Below are 18,095 nucleotides of genomic sequence, written 5' to 3'. Positions count from 1 at the left end.
CCGCCCCGCCGGCGGGGCTGGACGAGCCCGGTGTGGCGGTTACCGGGGTCACATCGCGTGGGCTGCAGCGCGGTGGCCCGGCCCCGGAGGAACCGAGTTCCCGGCCCCGCCCCCGCGGGGGAGGAGCCACAACGCCGGTTTGTCCGGGGCTGGGCGGGCGGCGCCGAGCACCGCTACCGGAGCCGGGAGGTTCGCTGGAACGGGGACCCGCTGCATGTTCCCCCGCCGAGGGCACCGGGGCGGGGCGGGGCGGGCTTGGCCGTGGACAGGGTTGCGGCTGGGGAATGTGCTTGGGGATGGTGGGGACTGTGCACGGGGGACACGGGGTGGGGGACCCGGGGACACGCACACGCGGGGGTGTGGGGACATGAGAATGGGCGCGAATGGGATGGGGGGACACGGGGACAGGCACACGTGGGGACGGGTGGGACAAGGAGACAGGCATACAGGTGGGACACGGGGATGAACAGGACACATGGACAGGCATGCATGGGGACATGGGGACCGGTGGGGCACGGTGACTTGGGGATGCATGGGATGTTGGGAGAGTCACACTTGGGGACACGGGGACCAGCGTGACACAGGGATGGTCGCGCACTGGGATGCCACACTTGGGATGTGGGGACAGCTGGGACACAGGGACACTGGTACCTTGGTGTGCAGGGATGTAGGGATGGCTGGGACATGGGGACAGCCACATCTGGGGACATGGGGACAGCTGGGACATGGAGACAACCATACCTTGGAATGGCACACTTGGGCTGTGGTGACAGTTGGGACAAGGGGAGAGCCATGCACAGGGATGGGGTATGCACTGGCACACAGGGACAGCTGGGATGTGGGGACAGCCACACTCAGAGATCTTTGGGTGACTGTGACACAGGGACCGCTATACCTGGGGATATGGGGACAGCCAGGACATAGGGATGTAGAGACAATTGGGATAGGGGGACAGCCCTGCTTGAGGGCACAGGGACAGTTACAATCAGGGACACTGCATGGGGACAGCTGGGATACGGGGACATCACCGCTCCCTCTGTCCCCAGGCCTCACAGTGGCCCTTGGCCTGTCCCCTCTCCCCCCGGCCACCCAGGCATCCCCGCGGGACAATGAACATGCTGGCTCCGGTCCGCAGGGACAGGGTCATTGCCGACCTGCCCCCGGTGAGCAGGGGGGACAACAGTGACCCAGGGGGTGGCCTCGCTGAGCCCCGTGCTCACCCCGGTGTCCCCCTTTGTCCCTCCTGCCAGTGTTTTCGGAAGGAGGCCGCCCTGCACGCCCGCCCCGCCTTCCACCCCGGGGTGGCCAGCGCCTGCCAGGAGCAGCGGACGGGCACGGTGGGGTGAGTTTGGGGCGATTTGGGGGCCCCCACCCTAGGGCTGGATGGGGGAGCTGGTGACGAGTGGCCCACGGCCCCACCAGCCCCACGTGGGGGGTCCCTGACGCCGCGTGGCTGCCGGCGTTGCCCGTGTGCCGAGCCCTGCGTCACGGCGCAGGAATTTGGTGCGGAGGGGGGGGAAAGAGGGTCCAAGCTGTGCTGCGACTGGCGGTGGGGCGGGAGAGCCGGGCTGCAGGGCACTGCAGGACACGGGGGGCTGCGGGTGACACCCATCCACCCCACGAACTCTTCTGTCCCCATAGCCGGCTGGGGGGGGCAGGCGGGGACCCCCCGCCCCCGCCGAGTGGCCACGTGTCCTCCTGCTCGGCAGGTTCAAGATCTCCAAGATCATCGTGGTGGGGGACCTCTCGGTGGGGAAGACCTGCCTGATCAACCGGTAACGGGACCCCCCTGGGGAGGGTCTGCAGGGGAGGGAGGGCAAGAGGCCCCCCCACAAAGGACAGAAGCACTTTGGTTCGAGCCTGATTCTGGCTGGACCCTGGTGCTGGGCACCCTCAGGGTGGGGGCACTGAGCCCCCAAGGGTAGGTCGTGGAGGAGGGTGAACTGGGGGGCTGTTGACACCCTTCCCCCCCTCCAGCTTTTGCAAGGACACCTTTGACAAGAACTACAAGGCGACCATTGGAGTCGATTTTGAGATGGAGCGGTTCGAGGTGCTGGGGGTGCCCTTCAGCCTGCAGCTGTGAGTAGGTGCCAACCCCTTCCCTGTGCACCCCACAGCCCCCCTCACCCCCCGCACCCCCCAGGTGGGACACGGCCGGCCAGGAGCGCTTCAAGTGCATCGCCTCCACCTACTACCGGGGAGCGCAAGGTGAGGCCCCCACCACGTCCCACCCCCACCGGCTGCCCCTGTCCCCATCTCACCCCTCCTTTTACCCCCTCCAGCCATCGTCATCGTCTTTGATGTCAACGACGTGGCATCCCTGGAGCACACGCGGTAGGTGGCACATGGGCAAGGGGATCAGGTGGGACTGAGGTTGAGCGTGGGGGGTGGTAGGGATGGTTGTGGGGCAACAGCCGGGCAGGAGGGTGCGGGGCTGCCGGCGATGCTGCAGCGTGCGAGCGAGAGGGCAGCACTTGGCCACCGGCCGGTGACAGTGGCCCCCGCAGGCAGTGGCTGGCTGATGCCCTGAAGGAGAATGACCCATCCAACGTCATCCTCTTCTTGGTGGGCTCCAAGAAGGACCTGAGCGTGAGTGTGTCCCCCATCCCACGAGCTCCCTGTGCCCCGGCTCGGCGGGGCTGTCCCTGTCACCCACCCACCATCCTGTCACCCGGTGGCAGACGCCGGCGCAGTACAGCCTGATGGAGAAGGATGCTCTGAAGGTGGCCCAGGAGATGCAGGCAGAGTACTGGGCTGTCTCCTCACTCACCGGTGGGTCCCAGCCCAGGTGGGGGGGTGCAGACCCCAAGATCCGGCTGGGCGAGGGGACACTCAGGGGGTCTCCTCCCACGGGGCAGGAGAGAATGTGCGGGATTTCTTCTTCCGCGTGGCAGCGCTGACCTTTGAGAGCAGCGTCCTGGCCGAGCTGGAGCGCAGCAGCGCCCGCAAGATCGGCGACACCGTGCGTGAGTACCCCGAGCTGTCCCCACACGGGTGTCCCCCCTTTATCCCACACCCACCCTCCCTGTGCCCCTTCAGGGATCAGCAGCAACGAGAGCGACCTGTACCTGTCAGCGCCCCGCAAGAAACCCAAGTGCTGCCAGTGAGGTGGCAGCCCCCGGCCCCCCCAGGTGCTCACACCTCTGGACCAAAGAGGGGTGGCCTCGGCTGGCCCCCAGTAGCCAGCCCTGCCACCCCCGGCCCCCCATCTGCCTGGGGACCCACAGCCGCGTGGGCAGGAGCACCCATGTGGCTCGCTCAGCTATGCAAACCCAGGCACTGCTCGCAGGGGCAAATGCTCTCGGGTTCTCATTTATCTTAATAAAACCTTTTTTATGCTTTTTAACAAAGGTGTGAGGTTGGGGGCCAAGGCCAACTGCGGCTGCCCCTGGGTGTGGCCCCCCAGTCTTGTGGGGCGGCAGGGGGACGCAGCCAGGGGAGGACAACTGCCACCAAGCGGGGGTTACCATCTCATGTATGATGAAAGCTAAATGGGGTGGTAGATGCCCTGCCCCAAGGAACCAGCAGCCCTGCGCAACATAGGGCGACACGTGGGGTGCCAGCCCCTCATCATTCCCAGCCCCTCGTCATTCCCAGCCCAGCTGGTGGCGGTTGAAGCGGGGCTGCAGGCGGGGAGGGACACAGTGGGAGCACTTGTAGCGCTCCTGGATCCACCGCCCGCCCTCACTGTCCTCAATGCAGATGGCAGCGACACCTGCAAGACAAGGCAGGGATCAGCACCGGCCATCCCAGGGTACAGGGCAGAGTTCCTGCTGCACCCATGGGTGCACCCCGGGGTACCCTGGCACCCCCCTCCTACCTGCCACAACCCCTCCCAGCCGCTCCACCAGCTGGATGGCCGCTCGCATGGTGCCCCCGGTTTCCACCCACTGGTCCACGAGGAGGATGCGCAGACCTGGGAGGGAGCAGAGGCTGTGGCTGAGCGCCCGGTGCCCATGCTGGCCACCCCACCCCACAATGGAAGCGTCCCACTGGCTCACCCGGAGAGATGGTGTCAGTGCGGACCTCCATCACCTTCTCCCGGCCCGAGTAGTCGCTGTAGGGCTGCTCCAGCGTCTGCACGCAGAGGTGCCCAGCTTTGCGAACGGCCAGGAAGCCTTTCCGCAGTGTGGTGGCAGCAGCAGCACCTGGGGGAGGGACACGGCACCATCAGACCCTGCAGGGCTGAAGGACGGGGACCCTGGGCTCACCCGCATCCCTGCTCACCCAGGATGAAGCCCATGGCATCGATGCCGGCCACCATGTCAATGGGGTCTCCCTGGAAGGGCTGCAGCAGGTCGGCCACACAGTCCTGCAAGCCCTGAGGGGAGAGCGGCGGTGCTGGGTGCCTGCAGCCCATTATGGGCACCCACAGCCCATGTGCTGGTGCCCATGGGCACAGCCAGGTGCCCCAACAACCCTGTGGAGATGCAGCCCACCCCAGCACCTCCACAGGTGCCCTCTGCCCCGGGTGTTGAGTACTTGCGGGTGGCAGTAGAGCCGGGAGGGGTCCAGCCAGGCGTAGTTTGGACCCTTGACATTGGGAGCCATCAGCGCCAGGTACCAGCCCTTCTCCCGGGTGGTGGGGACGTGGCACAGGTCCATGCGTGGGGACCTCAGGCTCTGCAAGCACTGAGCGTGCATCAGGGTTGAGACCCCCCCACACAGAGTCCTCTCCGGGCTCCCTGTGGCTTGGTGCCCCCCACCCTCCCCATCTGCACCCACACGTGGGCACCCCGGGGTCCCAGCGCGCCTGGGTCGGCTCCGTACCTGGGTGCTGGTGGTAGGGCTGAGCCGAGCGGGACCGTCACAGGGAGCGTCACAGACAGCGACAGCTGAGCGGGGACAGCCCCTGCGGCACCGGGCACCCGTCAGCACCCTTGGCCAGCTGGGCCCTGGGCGGGTGCCAGGCAGGAGCGCTGCCTGCAGGCCGGCAATGTCCCCCCGCCGGGCTCTGCTGTCCTGGCCAGGCTGTTGGGTGGTGGGAGCACCAAGGCAGGGGTGTTCACGCCCTGCGTGAGTGTCTCCAGCACCCAGCGCTGGCACCAGGAGCAGCACGGGCAGCATGATGCCCTTGGCACCCCGTGGGTGCAAGGGTCAGCAAGCTGGGGTGATGCTCAGCATGCAGCCCCATAGCCTCTGAGGTTTTGGGCAGTGCAGGGACTTTGAGAGGCTGTGCACGTACTCACTGGGGAGTCCAGGCACCATCCTGCCTCACTGAGCCCTGGCTCCCTTGGCCACCCACTGTGCCAGCTCTGCGTCCAGATTGTCAATGGGCTCTGTGGTGGTGGAACCAGCCAAAGGGGGCGAGTCCTGGCAGCTGTGTTGGGACCCGCTGGGCGTGTGTGGCTGCCAGCCCTGCTGGGCATAGGGCACCGGGGCTGCCCCTGTGAAAGGCACTGTGGGGCAGCCAAGGGATGAGGTCCTGGGGTAACAGGGACCATCTCTGGGACGGGGATGTGGGGCTGCAGGGACCATCACTGGGATGAGGATGTGGAGTAACAGGGACTGTCACTGGGATGGGGATGTGGGGCTGCAGTGAGCATCCATAGGACAGGGACATGGACTTTAATGGAGTATCTGTGGGACAGGGATGGGGGAGCACAGGAGCACCTGTGGCTCGGGACATGGGGCTGCAGGAGCATCCGCGGATCGGGACACGAGGCCACAGGAACATCTCCCGTCGAGGGCCGCTCCGGGGCCGGGGGTCGTGCGGGGGCCGGTGCGTCACGGGGCGGGCGCGTTGTGGCCGGCGCGTTACCGGCCCCGGCACATCACCCCACCGGCTGCCACAGCAACGGGGCCCGGCCCCACCGGGAGGGGTAACCCCTTCCCCGCGGGTCGCGGGACCCGGAATGCGCCGCGGCTCCGGGCAGCGGCTCCAGCATCCCGGCTCTCCGGGCAGCGCCGCACGGAGCCGGGCCGGGCCGGGCCGCCCCGCGGGGGCGGGCTGCGGGGCTCTATAAGGCGGCTCCACGGCGGCGGGCGGGTCGGTGCCATGTGCGACCCGGGGATGCTCTGTCGCCTCCTCCTCCTCCTCCTGCTGGCAGCCAGCCCTGGAGCGGCCCCCGGCACCGGAGCGGCCCCGCCGGGACGGCCCCGCGCCCGCCGCGGGCTCACCTACCCCGGAACGCTGTGGTGCGGAGCGGGCACCAACGCGGATACCTACGAGCAGCTGGGTAAGGGCGGCGGGGCTGCTGCTACCTGTCACCACCCCATCCCACCCCATCCCACCCCATCCCACCCCATCCCACCCCATCCCATCCCATCCCATCCCATCCCATCCCATCCCATCCCATCCCATCCCACCCCATCCCATCCCATTCCATTCCATCCCCAGTGCTGCTCTACCCCACCCCAGCCCCAGTCCAAGTCCCCATCCCAGTGCTGGGTCAGTCCCCATCCATCCCAGTCCAGTCCCCATCCGTGTGCTAGTTCTGTCCATATCTCTCCCAGCTCAGACCTCATCCCAGTGCTGCTGCAGTCCCAGTCCAGCTGTTTGTCTCTCTTTAGTCCCTATCACAGTGCTGGTCCATCCTGATCCCCACACATCATTGTCCCCAGCCTGGTCCCTATCCCAGTGCTCATCCAGTCCTGGTCCACATAAGTCCAGTCCCCATACCAGCACTGGTCCAACCTGGTCCACTCCCTGTTCCTTCCTGATCCCAGCCTACTCTCTTTTTATCCTGGCTCAGTCCTGGTCCCCACTCTGATCTCAGCCTAGTCCCAGTCTCATCCCCACCGTGGTGCTGGTGCAGCCCCAGTCCCCATCCTGGTGTCAACCTTCTCCCCATCCAAGTGACAGTCCAATCCCAGCACCTACCCATCCCAGTCTGATCCCAGTCCTCTCTTAGTCTGATCTAATTCTGATCCCAGTCCTAGCCCAGCTCAACCCCAGTCCAGCCCTAATCCCAACCCCACCTAGCCCCAGCCCTACCTGCACCCTGTGCCTTCCCTGCAGGGGAACACCGGGACACAGACCGGTGCTGCCGGGACCATGACCACTGCCAGCACGTTATCCACCCCTTCACCGCCCGCTACGGGTACCGCAACCTGCGCTGGCACACCATCAGCCACTGCGACTGCGACCGCCGGTGAGCAGCCCTGCGCCCAACTGTGCCCCACAGCGTCCCCCCATCCCTGGGGGCGTCCCAGCCCCTCCCGGCCCCCCTCACCCCGCTGTGCCCCACGGCAGGTTGAAGGAGTGCCTGCGCCAGGTGAACGACACGGCGTCGCGGGTGGTGGGCCAGGCCTTCTTCAACGTCATCCAGGTGCCCTGCTTCGAGTTCACCTACAAGGAGGAGTGCGTGGAGCCCTACCTCTACGTCTGGTGAGTGCCCCCACTGCAGGGATCGTCCCCACAAAGCCTTGCGGGGGCTCAGCTCACCCTGTGCTCTCCGCAGGTGCAAGGCGTACAACACGGTGGCCGTCGCAGTGCCCAGGGAGCCCGTGCTGTATGAGTTCGGCGGGGAGCTGATCGACCGGGCAGCGAGGCCTGAGGGGGTCCCTCTGAGCCCCCCGTGGAGCAGCGTGGGTGAAGGAACCATTCCAGCACCTGCCCGCCCGCTGATCCCCCGCAAGGCAGCCAAGAAAGAGAGGAAGGGGAAGAAGAAAGACAAGAAAAGGAAGGGGAAAGGTCTGAAAAAGAAAGGTCTTTCTGAAAACAGGGAGCTGAGCCGTCCTGCAGCCGCTGCCCCCACTGCGCAGGACCCACGGGTCCCGTTGCCAGATTTGGAGGAAGCCAATGCCATCCTGAGCGACGGTCCAGCATGGGGGGAATTGGGCAGGGAACCAGCCCCAGCCCCTCCATCCCCGGTCCCCACCATCAGCAGGAAGAGGAGGAGGAAGGAGAGATACAGAAAGAAGAGGCTGAAAAGCAAAGCTGAGGCAGAGCCTACGCAAGAGCCGAGGCTGCGGACCTGACTCCCTCCTCGCCCCGCGCAGGTCTGGGCTGTGTAATAAAGGTGGTGGCTCGAGCAGATGGTGTGATGCTGGGTCTGTGTCTGTGGGGAGGAAGGGTCACCCTGGGGGGACCCAGGGGAATCCCGGGGCTGATCCCATTTATGGAGGCACAGGAGGGGAGCACCTGTGAGCCAGCACTGGGCTGGTCCCAGGGCACAGCTCCACAGGGCGCCAGAGCCAACCTGTGCCGGGGGAAAACCTCTGTGCAAGAAAGAAAAGGGCAGTGAGTGGGTTTGAGCCGTCCCTCGTTGCTCCCGCCCGCTCGTGTCACCTTCCTGGGCACCAGGGATGGCGAGTTGCCGCCCTGGCTGGGGTAACAGCTCCTGTCCAGAGCCCTGATTTTCACCACCCTGCCACAGAGGGTTGAGTTCCAGCCCCCCAGGGCTGTATTTCTCTGGAGGACCAGTTAATGAACCACATCACCCCAGCTCTCTCCTCTGCTTAACCTTTTCCCAGGCTGGGAGAAGCACCGTGCTCCCCCAGCAGCTCCTTCTCCAGCCCCCAGCAATGGCAGCGAGCAGCAGGGGCTTTGTCCCTGCCTGGAGGCTCCTCAAATGCCTTTGCAGAGGGACAATAGAAGCTTTTCCAGCCCTGGGACAAAGGCAGATGCTCCCTGTGTCCCCACATGGCGGTCAGTGATCACAGCCTGACTCTGATAACTGGATTCCTGTGCTGAAGGTTTTGAGGCAGCGGCCAGAGTTGGGGCATTGCCACCAACTCCTGCAAAAGGCCTCCAAGCAAGGAGCGTGGCTCAGCACAGCATCCCCTCTCCTACTCGCTGAGGCCGGTAGCAAGATCTTCCCATCCCAGCATCAAATTCCAGAATTGGGAAAAAGCTGAAGCAACAGGAGCCGAGCGCTGTCTCCTGTTCTGCCAACGCCAGCCTGGGGAGATCAGCGGCACCGAGATATGGAGAGTGGAGCTGCCATGTGCAAACCCCACTGTTCCTGGAGGTGCAACCCTAAATCCCCGAAATAAACGGATCACGAGAGCCCAGGGGGAAATACCAAGGTTGTAGCGAGGCATTGCACCTTCCCGAGCACTGCTAATGGGTGCAAAGTCCTTGTGGCAAGCACTGTGTCCCCGCAGGAAGCACAGACATAGGGCATGCGGGCAGCTTCCCAAAAAGTAGAATTTTTATTGATGGCAAGGGAAAACTAAAACCAAAGACAGCCAAAAAGGAGCCAACAACGCACAACTAACCCCCTCCCGTATGGGTCTGACACATCCCTGGGTAAGGAGCTGCTCCAAATCAAATTCCCATCATACAGAGTTTCATAAAATAAAAAAATAGCGTAAAGTTAGTACATCTGCAACCTCTGGCAGCTGTGGGCCCCGGAAAGGCTCCTCCAGCCCACGCGGTGTCTGGGGAGGAACACGACCGTGTTACCCTTCAGTACTGTGGAGATGATGGCATGGAAGCCAGGACCTGCGCTTCCCTGTGGGAACAGTTTTGCTTTGTCTCCCGGGTCGCTGCCATTCTTCAGGAGCATTTACATGCAAAAAAAAGATCTTTGTTTCTTAAGATCTGCTTGTTCGTGCTCATTTCCTAGCGAGAGGAGGCAAAGCAGGAGCCCTTGGAAGGAACAAAGGCTCTGCTTCCATAGAAAATCCCTACTAACAAAGCGGGAGAGGCTAAAGTGTGTGCAGCAGGAACTTTCCAGTTCAGAAATGGCTCTCAGCGCCGGCGGTCGCTCTGCAATGCTGCAGCGGCTGTTTCTGACACAACACAGGTTATCTCCATCCGCTGCCCCCTCCCAGGCCCCCCAGTACCTCTCCCAGCCCATGAGAGACGTGGGGCTCCAGGAAGGTGCCCGGCTGGCAGGGCGATGTCTCTATACGACACATTCCAAATTAAACATTATTCTTTGTCAGCTCAACAGAAATCAGCTTTTCCGCAGAAGTTTCAGCACACAGAGGGCAACTCCAAGCAACAAAGGAAGAAGGAGCATCGACTTTCACCATTTAATGTTGCTTCCAAGCAAATCCATCGCTAAGAGGAGAGGGCAGGCAGCACAGGGTGCAGGCAGAAAACCTCTCAACTAGCATTCGGTAGAAACACTATTTATTCACCCCTCATGGTTACAACTGGGCAGGGTTAAGCGGGTACGGAGGAGGACGCCATGCACTCCCGGCTGCTTTCGCGTTCTCCACCACAGGAGCAGCTGCTCTTGCAGCATTTTAGCCCACGTGTCCGGCCTGGGCTCAGAAAAGCTGCCGTTGGCTGGCGTTTAGCTTCGCAGTCTGATTAAAAAAAATAAATCAAAACTAAATAAATATTGTTCCAAAAGAAGCCAGAGGAGAGAGCAAGCCTTTGGTATGACAGTGCGTTTCTCTCCGGCAAGACCCCAAGTCCCAGAGCTGCTGTGCTAGACCCCTGTCAACACAGCTGGGGGTTGGCACAGACTCCGCAGAGGCTGTAACGCAAGAAAATATGAAGCAAACAACAGAAACTTTTTGAGAACTCCGGTTTGCTCGCCATAACCCCCGTGACTTTGCTTTGTGCACTCAGGACAAGGAGAGGTGACAGTCAGGGTTTGCAAGAATCCAAATGGAACGGGCTCACTCCAGGCCGACGGTCTGTACTTGCAGCCAAGTTTGTTTTCCAGTCTCTGTGGCGAAAGCAGAGTGCTGCGCACCTAAAAGGACAGGCTCACTTGACCTCAGTGTTACGTTGCTGAGCTTCCAAAGTGGTGAACCAGGGCCCAAAAGGCAGAGGTCGCTGCAGTGTCCCTTCCTATGATATATTTATATATAGTATATATATTTAGACCAACCCTGCCAAGTTTATCTGTTCGCTCAGGTGCGCATCACCACAAGTCATTTCCCACCATGTCACAACGTATAAAACAGGAGTTACGTGGCTAAGGGAAGGGAAGTTGTTTGCCACTGGTTAGTCTCCATTCCCCTTCCTGGAGAAGAGCACGGAGGCTCCGGGTCAGATGCAGCATGACCTATCGATCCATCTCATCCAGCAGCGGTGTGGCATCCCCAGCGATGGACATGGGTGTGCTCTCGATCATGGGGCTGGGTGATGGGCGAGGAGTCAACCTCTGCTTCTGTTTCCTCCGTTCAGCCTCCTTCTCCTGGAGCCACTGCTCGGCCATCTTCCCCCAGTCGATCGCAGCGTGACTGTTGGTCCTGCAACGGCATGGAGAGGAGGTGAGACACATCAGCGGGAGAGTTTTGTAGAGTCATAGAGTAGTCTGGGTTGGAAGGGACCTTCCCAGCTCCCCCAGTGCCACCCCTGCCATGAGCAGGGACATCTTCACCAGCTCAGGTTGCTCAGAGCCCCATCCAGCCTGGCCTGGGATGTCTCCAGGGATGGTTCATCCACCACCTCTCTGGGCAACCTGGGCCAAGCTCTCACCACCCTCATTGTTAAAAATTTCTTCCTCATGTCTGGCCTGAATCTCCTCTCCTTGAGTTTAAAACCATCACCCCTTGTTCTATCACAACAGGCCCTGCTAAAAAGTCTGTCCCCATCTTTCTTATTGGCCCCTTTTAAGCACTGAAAGACCGCAGTAATGTCTCCCTGGATCTTCTCTTCTCCAGTTGAACCCCGCAACTCTCTCAGCCTGTCCTCCCAGCAGAGCTGTTCCAGCCTCAGATAATTTCTGTGGCTCCCCTGGCCCCTCTCCAACAGGTCCATGTGTGTCCTGTGCTGAGGAACCAGAGCTGGACCAGCACTGCAGGGGGGTCTCACCAGAGCAGAGCAGAGGGGCAGAATCCCCTCCCTTGACCTTCTGCCCACGCTCCTTTCGACGCAACCCAAGATACAATTGGCCTTTTGGCAAGCACACGTTGCTGGCTCATATCCAGCCTTTCCTCCACCAGGACCCCTGTGTCTTTCTCTGCAGGGCTGCTCTCAACCTCTTCATCCCCTGCCCTTCCTCCCCCAGGGTCCCATGCAGGAAGGTGCAAGGCAACCCCACCACACTGGTTCCACAAAAATCAACAAAAGCACTCAACATGGGACACAGATGGATACGTGCACTCAACACCAGAGCCACTCACTTTGGCTGCTGCCTCTGCCTGGAGCTGGATGATGGTTGTGACTGGGAGGACTGGGGTGTCGTGTTGGCCTGGAGCTGATACTGGGGCGTCGTAATCGGCTGGCTGGGGGTAGTGTAGGAGTAACTGGGGGTCATCAGAGGGGTGGCCACTGGTTGCTGTGCGGGAGTCGTGAAGACCTGCAGAGAGCAGAGGTTGTTAGAGGACAGAGGACAAACCCTGTCGGGCTGCAGGGCAGAGGGCTGGCACGTTCTGCAGGGCCCTGCCGGCGCAGCAGGCTGCTGCATGCCCGTGCTACAGTCCCAGTCCTGCTGGAGCCCCTTGTCTGGGCAAGGAGAGGCTTGCGGGGACTATCGCTCAGGAATAGGGGGCTGCATGGCAGGAAGAACACCACCATGCTGAGCACAGGACATTTGTTCCCCTGAGAGCCTCCGATTGCCCACCCAAGTGGGGAAGGAGGGCCAGCGCAGCCTGCCTTCCTTCTTCATCCCACATGGGCTGACAGGGGAGACGCTGAAGCCAAGAAAGGTAAGGACTGTAAGAGAGACGGGCACGAGAGACACTTGGGGCAAGCTGGCAGAAATTATGTCCTGCACTGGGCATGAAGAACAGATAATGACCCCCCAATGGGCCAAAGAAAGGGCACAGCAGCTCCTGACATGGCTCCTTGCCACATCCCAAGCTGGCTGGTTCACTTTTTGCCCAATGGAGTGCTTGGTCTCTTTGCCTCCCAGTGTTCACCTCCCTTCTCCTTCAGATTGTCTTGATTAATACATTGCTTATCCACAGATCCCGCCCATCCCCAGCTCAGCATTTACTGTGCCAAACTCCATGAAAGCCTCCCAAGGTGGTCTAAGGATCATTCCTCCATGCAAGCCTTGTCTTGCAGCACCTCTTCACTAGGTCTAACAACTGGGTGCATTTCTTGTACCCAGGCACCTCAGCCCTGCAGCTGGACTTAGCCAAGGGGTCAGCTGGGGAGCTGGGAGGAGGTTGGCACCAGCACACGAGGAAAGGCTTCAGCATGAGCCAAAACTGTCCAATTCCATCTTATTCCTTGCAAAGCCTTGGGGTGTTCGGTCAGGCTGAGGTGTTCGCCTGCCGGTGCCGCTCAGAGATTAGCACGCTGAGCTGAAAAGCCCTGCAAACTCAGCGCATAGTTTCACAGCTAATCTCTTCCACTGGCAGCTCACGTTGCCAATTCTGGGGCACAATCCGCAGGTTGTGCGTCCTCACCGCTGGATCCCACCTCTCCACCCTGCCACATTCCTTGGGGGCCAGACCAATTTGCTTCTTGCTTCAGCTCTGCCTAGAGCAGAGTTGAAACGTGCCTCGCTTCCTCAGCCACAGGAGGCAAGAAGAAACCCGGTTCAAGAGTCAGGTACACAACTGGGACTGGATGGTCCCAGGCAACGCGTAACCCCCAAAGGCTCCCCGCGGAGGCCACGCCAGGACAATTTCTAACAGCGGGGAGAAGCCACACAGCACGTCCTCTCAGAAACTTAAGCAACACCTACGTGATACGCGCTGCTGCCACCTCCGCTGCCTCCGTAGCCGTACTGGCTGGATGCCCACTGCGCAGGGGTGGCATTTGGGTTCTGTCCTTGGCCTGTCACGGCGGCGATGGCACTGAACATCTGGGAGGTCATGTTCTGTGGTAGAGCATTCACTGCACGGGTCAGGTCTGCAAGAAAAACCCATCGTGTTAGACAAAGCCGAGTTTGGATAAGTTCAGATCCCAATTTCAAGCGGGAAAGGCCCGCACTGACCTGCCAGGTTAATGTTAGCTGGAGTAGCGTTAATGGAGGCTGGAGTCCTGGTCCGACTGCTACTGCTGGGGGTAATACCTGCGTAAAAGACAAACCAAGAGAAATGGGTAAGTTCTCGCAGAAGAGCTGCTGTTGGCCTAAAGCTCAGGATTTGAAAAAATGCAGGCAGCACTTGCACTGGCAAGATGCTATTTCACCATCAAATGGTATGTGAGGGTTGTGTGGTGGGGAAGGCTACAGCAGAGGAATGGGACAAGCCCGGCCTTTGCTGCATGGCCCACTTGGCTCAAAGATTATCTCTCAGGAGAACTCTCAATGGGTCCACAGAAGCCAAACACTTGAGGATTGCTCTGAAACTTCCCACATACAACAAATATCCAAAGCGCTCAGTTTTTGGGATGCTCACCTGGAACAGGGTCCTGATAATGATCCTTAAACCATCGGAACAGTCCATTCACAGTGGGGAAGACCTGGCCCCGGTAGCGGAATCCTTCTGGAGTCACTGTCACGTACTCTATCCTGTGAGGAGCAGCAAATGCAGGAGAGCACAGGAGATGACAGGCTGCTTCAGAGACACACCTGCCACCATACAGCACCCTCACACTAACAGCTCAGTCAGAACAGATGAGACCTACAAACTCAGGCAATGGCCGTGCTGATAACAAACAGATAGACCTGCTCAAGCCACTTGCATTTTGTTGTCAAACTATTGCTCCCAAATACCATGCCTTTCCATGCAAAATCTATCAATTACTGCCTATATCCCACTGCCTGCCCTCCAAGGGCAGCACTGCTTGCTGCAGCCAGCTGGTTAGAAACGTGGGGATCTCCTGGTCGAGATTTACTGCTCGACATGGATCCTCTACCGTCAAGAGGCCAAATCCTGTGTAAGGGGAGGTGTGACTGACAGAGCTGGAAGAGAAACTGGCTGCAATAAGCTGAGGTGTGGCACTGGCAGTACTGCAGCTGCCGCGCTCGCCTCTCACTTACCTTGGTTTGCCTCGAGGCTGGTATCCCAAGAGGAATTTGCCAGGTAGATCTTTACAGGCACTGATAAAGTAGGGAATAAATGTTGGCTTCTCTTTCTTGGTCTTTATGAGTAACTCTTCCAGCTTCTAATTAGAGAGAGAGGAAGAGAAATGCTCAAGAAGAGCCTGCATTTTTAGCAACACACATAGCTCACAGATATCTCCCTCCAAGCTGTGGTCAGCCCTTTTTCCCCCCAGCCCCGAGGCCAGCAACCCAACAATCTCCACACCAATGGTCTTGTTTCTGTGCAGCATTGGTGCACAAATGTCACCAGGTCACAGAAAGCCAATACTCTCAGTGATATTTGCTGGCAGGGCAACTTGCTGCTCTGGCATGCTGTAGCACACCACACTCCCATTGCTGTCCTAACTCCACTGCTCCCAGACAGAATTATCCTAAAACCTACAGCTGGGAAGAGACTGCTAAGCCCCAAGCAATAAGAGGAAAATGAGAGAGCTCAGTCCAGCAGCAGCTCATGCCAGACTCAAACACTTTAAGAACTGTGCTGAGAAAAATAAATTTAGATAACATTCCTATATCTCCCACACAAGCCACCACAGCCTGGGACAGGCTCACCTTCTTGTCTCCACCATTGCAGTCCTGATAGTATTTGTGATTCAACAGGTCCCTGGCAAAAGAAGCCATTGGCTGGACATAGCGAGCAACAATTTCATCCAGGTCTTCAAACTCCTTTGAACAAACACATGTAAAGAGGTATTTAGGGTGCATGATGAGGAACTCTCATTCTAGTATACAGCTCTCAGTCATACATTCTGCATAGAAAGGCTGGATGCTTTAAGAAAAAAAAAAAGAGAGCTGAGTATTGTCTAAGGATCTGGAGAACTGCAATGGGAATTACTCTCCAACAGCCTGAAAGCAGCTGCAAGGATGGAAAGGCTGTGCCAGTCTGTCCCTACTAAATAGGTAATTCTCCTTCCCAAGCACATTCTGCAGGGCTCCTACCTCTGTGTTAATCCAAAGTGTGGAGCCCAGGCTGAAGGCATTCTCCTTGCCCTCTTCTCGGACATCCACATGCTGGTAAATGCCATCGTTCACCTTCCAGGTGACAGTCAGGTGGTTTTCCCCTTTGCTACTTGGCCGAATAATCACATCCCCTTGGTCCATGGTCTCCATCATCTTCTCAGCTTGCTTGAAGCTAATGTTGTGGAATGATGGGTGAGCAATTACTCTCTTGATGTACGCTAGGGGACAAAGCGGAGTGTTTAGGTTTCCAAGAGGAACTGCTTTATTCCAAGTGTATGCCTGATTGCACTTATTCTCCTGAAGTGCCCTGGGAAGACTGGCATCACGAGGGAGAGAAAAGTCAGAGACTCACTTGTCCGCTGCTGCTTTCTTTTCAGGTCTTCTTCCTGTTTGTGATCTGCTGCCTCAGAGTCAAAATCGTAGTAGGTGTCTTTAGGCAGTTTCCACTCATTGTTCTTATCCATCAGGTCTGAGGTCCTGCAGGTCAGGTCTGCACTGAACTTCTCAATGTCAATCTTCATAATCCTGCAGTGAACGGTCATTCCCACCTACAGCAGAGGGGCAGGCAGAGCTGATCAGCAAGTCTGGCAGATACACCGGCCTCCCCCACATCAGATTGATACAACCTTAAAAGTGATCCTTCCATACAAACTAAAAATCAAGTGATTCCCAAGATGACTAGAATTGAAAGAGATAAAAGAAAAACTGGCAGTTCTCCAGTATGTTTACTACCTATGCCCCATACCTCACAGAAAACTGCATGCCTGGAGGTGAAGGATGACTAAAGTTTACTATTTTAGGTAACTGTGCAACGAAACTAGACTTCATGATGTGCAAGAAAGCAGTTAAATCTGTTCAGAAACAGAGTGGAAGACACCCAAAGGACTCCTCTGCTTAAATGGGAAAATACCACCACAAAGACTGCAATGTCTTAGTCCAGTTAACCGTGCTAAAGTTAATTAATAATGGCTCTTTAAAGAACTGCTAAGAGACCTCTGAGCTTACAGGATTATCCATCACCTGTACGGACTGTCAGGGGGATTCCAAAGGACAGCAAAGATGTTAAACCTCTATTTTATCATGTGACAAAAATACGCGATTCTGTTTCTTTCAGAACCCCCATCCCTGTCCTGAGCAAGACCAGTAACTGATGACCTCCATAAATGAATGGAGACAGCAGAAAAAGCTATGAGACAGAAAGTGACCCTTGCATATTTGACAGCACTTCTGTGAACTCTTTAGAAAGCCAGAAACAAAGGGCAGCTCCGCATTAGAATGCCTTCTGGTCTCCTAAACCCAGACTTTAGCCAGACTATAATAAATCCTCCCGCAGTGCAACATGTTAACTGATTAACATGGTTCTCACCAGCTGTCAAGAGAGATTTGCACTGTGGGAGAAGGACACTAAACAGAACTTGAACTTGCTGTTGCTTTAAGGTCCTTAAATGAAAATAAGGTTTGAAAAGTCATTTAGGGAACAATGTTATCAACCAAACTCTGCATTTTTGGTATTGGCTCCGGGCTCTTCCAGTTCTTCCTGGATATGTGAAAATTCACTGCTTTCTTACCTTCACCCTTTCTTCTGGCCGCTTGACCACCTTATCACTGAGAAATTTTGTTGGAATGAAGCCAGCGACACCATTATCCAGGCGTGTCTTCACTCCAATGGCCTGACCCGGGCAGGAACCGCTGTCAAAGTGGTTCCAAACCTTGAGCAAGACAAAAGTAAAAGTCATTCAGCATGGAAACACAATAGCCCCAGCAGTTCACACTCAAACAGGTCTAAAAACTGTCTTGGCAAAACTTCTGCAGCCAGCAGAGACCTGAGGAAGGGCAGGGGACAGAGAACCTCAGTGAATGCTACCCAGGAACGCAATCTTCCTACTTTGGTTCTGCTCAGTTTATGGGGCTTTGCAACCAGGAAGGTCAGAACATTTTCAGACCCTGAACACAAGCGTGCAGCTAGGGCTGGTTTCTAATGAATGCTATAGGGTTTTAAAGTCACGGATTATGAAGGCTGGAATTCAGTAATGTTTAGAAGAGACGTAAAGTACAGCTGCATTAAGCAGCGGGGAGTCCAGATAAGTTCTTAAAATTGAGAAGGTGGCAGAACAACCTTCTGTTCTCAGTGTCACAGGCAGTTTCTCTGTGTAAAACGCAATCCTAGATCACAAACAAGCCTGCTTTATGTATTTGCAACAAACTGGTCGGCTTAGCCCCAGGCCCATTGCACGCTTAGCCCAGTTTGCTCAAATCCACAATGCTGCCAAAAAAGGATCTGTCAAACCTATACTGAAGCAATTAGTCAAAACTGGAACAGATTATATCGGCAGCCAA

At 58.0% G+C, this 18,095-nt stretch overlaps 4 protein-coding genes across 10 annotated transcripts in view; 2 read left to right on the top strand and 2 right to left on the bottom strand.

Annotated features, from left to right (window-relative positions):
- Window positions 1-26: 26 nt before the first annotated feature.
- On the top strand, window positions 27-3,391 carry RAB34 (RAB34, member RAS oncogene family). 5 transcript variants are annotated; one of them, XM_071816938.1, is made up of 11 exons: window positions 27-189; window positions 1,094-1,163; window positions 1,251-1,342; window positions 1,710-1,775; window positions 1,978-2,079; window positions 2,144-2,208; window positions 2,283-2,334; window positions 2,508-2,589; window positions 2,682-2,772; window positions 2,859-2,962; window positions 3,040-3,391. In XM_071816938.1, the coding sequence occupies exons 2-11, from the start codon at window positions 1,110-1,112 to the stop codon at window positions 3,355-3,357; spliced, it is 1,026 nt and encodes a 341-aa protein (XP_071673039.1). In that variant the 5' UTR covers window positions 27-189; window positions 1,094-1,109; the 3' UTR covers window positions 3,358-3,391. The 5 variants fall into 5 exon arrangements, with proteins under 5 accessions (XP_071673039.1, XP_071673038.1, XP_071673036.1 ...); XM_071816937.1 differs by having other exon boundaries at window positions 1,047-1,163; XM_065853347.2 differs by lacking the exon at window positions 27-189 and having other exon boundaries at window positions 477-1,163; window positions 2,859-2,966; window positions 3,040-3,350.
- LOC136109843 (adenine phosphoribosyltransferase-like) lies at window positions 3,335-4,629 on the bottom strand. Its single transcript, XM_065852771.2, has 5 exons — window positions 4,483-4,629; window positions 4,228-4,321; window positions 4,002-4,148; window positions 3,821-3,916; window positions 3,335-3,715 (listed from the first exon to the last, which is right to left on the bottom strand). Exons 1-5 carry the CDS (start codon window positions 4,603-4,605, stop codon window positions 3,588-3,590), a joined length of 588 nt encoding a protein of 195 aa, XP_065708843.1. The 5' UTR covers window positions 4,606-4,629; the 3' UTR covers window positions 3,335-3,587.
- Window positions 4,630-5,552: 923 nt separating this feature from the next.
- On the top strand, window positions 5,553-7,974 carry PROCA1 (protein interacting with cyclin A1). The gene is made up of 4 exons (XM_065853461.2): window positions 5,553-6,179; window positions 6,962-7,094; window positions 7,196-7,330; window positions 7,404-7,974. Exons 1-4 carry the CDS (start codon window positions 5,594-5,596, stop codon window positions 7,921-7,923), a joined length of 1,374 nt encoding a protein of 457 aa, XP_065709533.1. The 5' UTR covers window positions 5,553-5,593; the 3' UTR covers window positions 7,924-7,974.
- A 1,106-nt stretch (window positions 7,975-9,080) lies between these two features.
- SUPT6H (SPT6 homolog, histone chaperone and transcription elongation factor) overlaps window positions 9,081-18,095 on the bottom strand; it is a 26,362-nt gene continuing 17,347 nt past the window's right edge. For all 3 annotated transcript variants that reach the window (XM_065853152.2, XM_065853153.2, XM_071817080.1), the window contains exons 28-37: window positions 17,327-17,467; window positions 16,111-16,306; window positions 15,738-15,976; window positions 15,351-15,464; window positions 14,736-14,860; window positions 14,152-14,264; window positions 13,746-13,823; window positions 13,494-13,660; window positions 11,980-12,155; window positions 9,081-11,103 (exon numbers count right to left, since the gene is read on the bottom strand). In XM_065853152.2, coding sequence (XP_065709224.1) covers window positions 10,917-11,103; window positions 11,980-12,155; window positions 13,494-13,660; window positions 13,746-13,823; window positions 14,152-14,264; window positions 14,736-14,860; window positions 15,351-15,464; window positions 15,738-15,976; window positions 16,111-16,306; window positions 17,327-17,467 — 1,536 coding nt within the window. In that variant the 3' untranslated portion in view covers window positions 9,081-10,916. The remainder of the gene's footprint in view (window positions 11,104-11,979; window positions 12,156-13,493; window positions 13,661-13,745; window positions 13,824-14,151; window positions 14,265-14,735; window positions 14,861-15,350; window positions 15,465-15,737; window positions 15,977-16,110; window positions 16,307-17,326; window positions 17,468-18,095) is intronic.

The sequence above is a fragment of the Patagioenas fasciata genome, chromosome 19 (genome assembly GCF_037038585.1).
Source record: "Patagioenas fasciata isolate bPatFas1 chromosome 19, bPatFas1.hap1, whole genome shotgun sequence".
NCBI lineage: Eukaryota > Metazoa > Chordata > Aves > Columbiformes > Columbidae > Patagioenas > Patagioenas fasciata.
Note: the sequence above shows the minus strand (reverse complement) of the source record. Positions and strands in the feature narration are given on the sequence as shown.

Bases quoted from the DNA above. Each gene is read 5' to 3' on its own strand.
- LOC136109843 (XM_065852771.2), bottom strand. From the start codon at position 4,605: ATGGACCTGTGCCACGTCCCCACCACCCGGGAGAAGGGCTGGTACCTG. The intron at 4,322-4,482 runs GTACTCAACACC...CTCTCCCCTCAG, and splicing joins GGCTCTACTGCCACCCGCAA to GGCTTGCAGGACTGTGTGGC. The intron at 3,917-4,001 runs GTGAGCCAGTGG...GCTCCCTCCCAG, and splicing joins CACTGACACCATCTCTCCGG to GTCTGCGCATCCTCCTCGTG.
- PROCA1 (XM_065853461.2), top strand. From the start codon at position 5,594: ATGGGGGAGCACAGGAGCACCTGTGGCTCGGGACATGGGGCTGCAGGA. The intron at 6,180-6,961 runs GTAAGGGCGGCG...CCTTCCCTGCAG, and splicing joins GGATACCTACGAGCAGCTGG to GGGAACACCGGGACACAGAC. The intron at 7,095-7,195 runs GTGAGCAGCCCT...GCCCCACGGCAG, and splicing joins CACTGCGACTGCGACCGCCG to GTTGAAGGAGTGCCTGCGCC.
- RAB34 (XM_071816935.1), top strand. From the start codon at position 999: ATGGGGACAGCTGGGATACGGGGACATCACCGCTCCCTCTGTCCCCAG. The intron at 2,773-2,858 runs GTGGGTCCCAGC...CCCACGGGGCAG, and splicing joins GGCTGTCTCCTCACTCACCG to GAGAGAATGTGCGGGATTTC. The intron at 2,963-3,039 runs GTGCGTGAGTAC...GTGCCCCTTCAG, and splicing joins CCCGCAAGATCGGCGACACC to GGATCAGCAGCAACGAGAGC.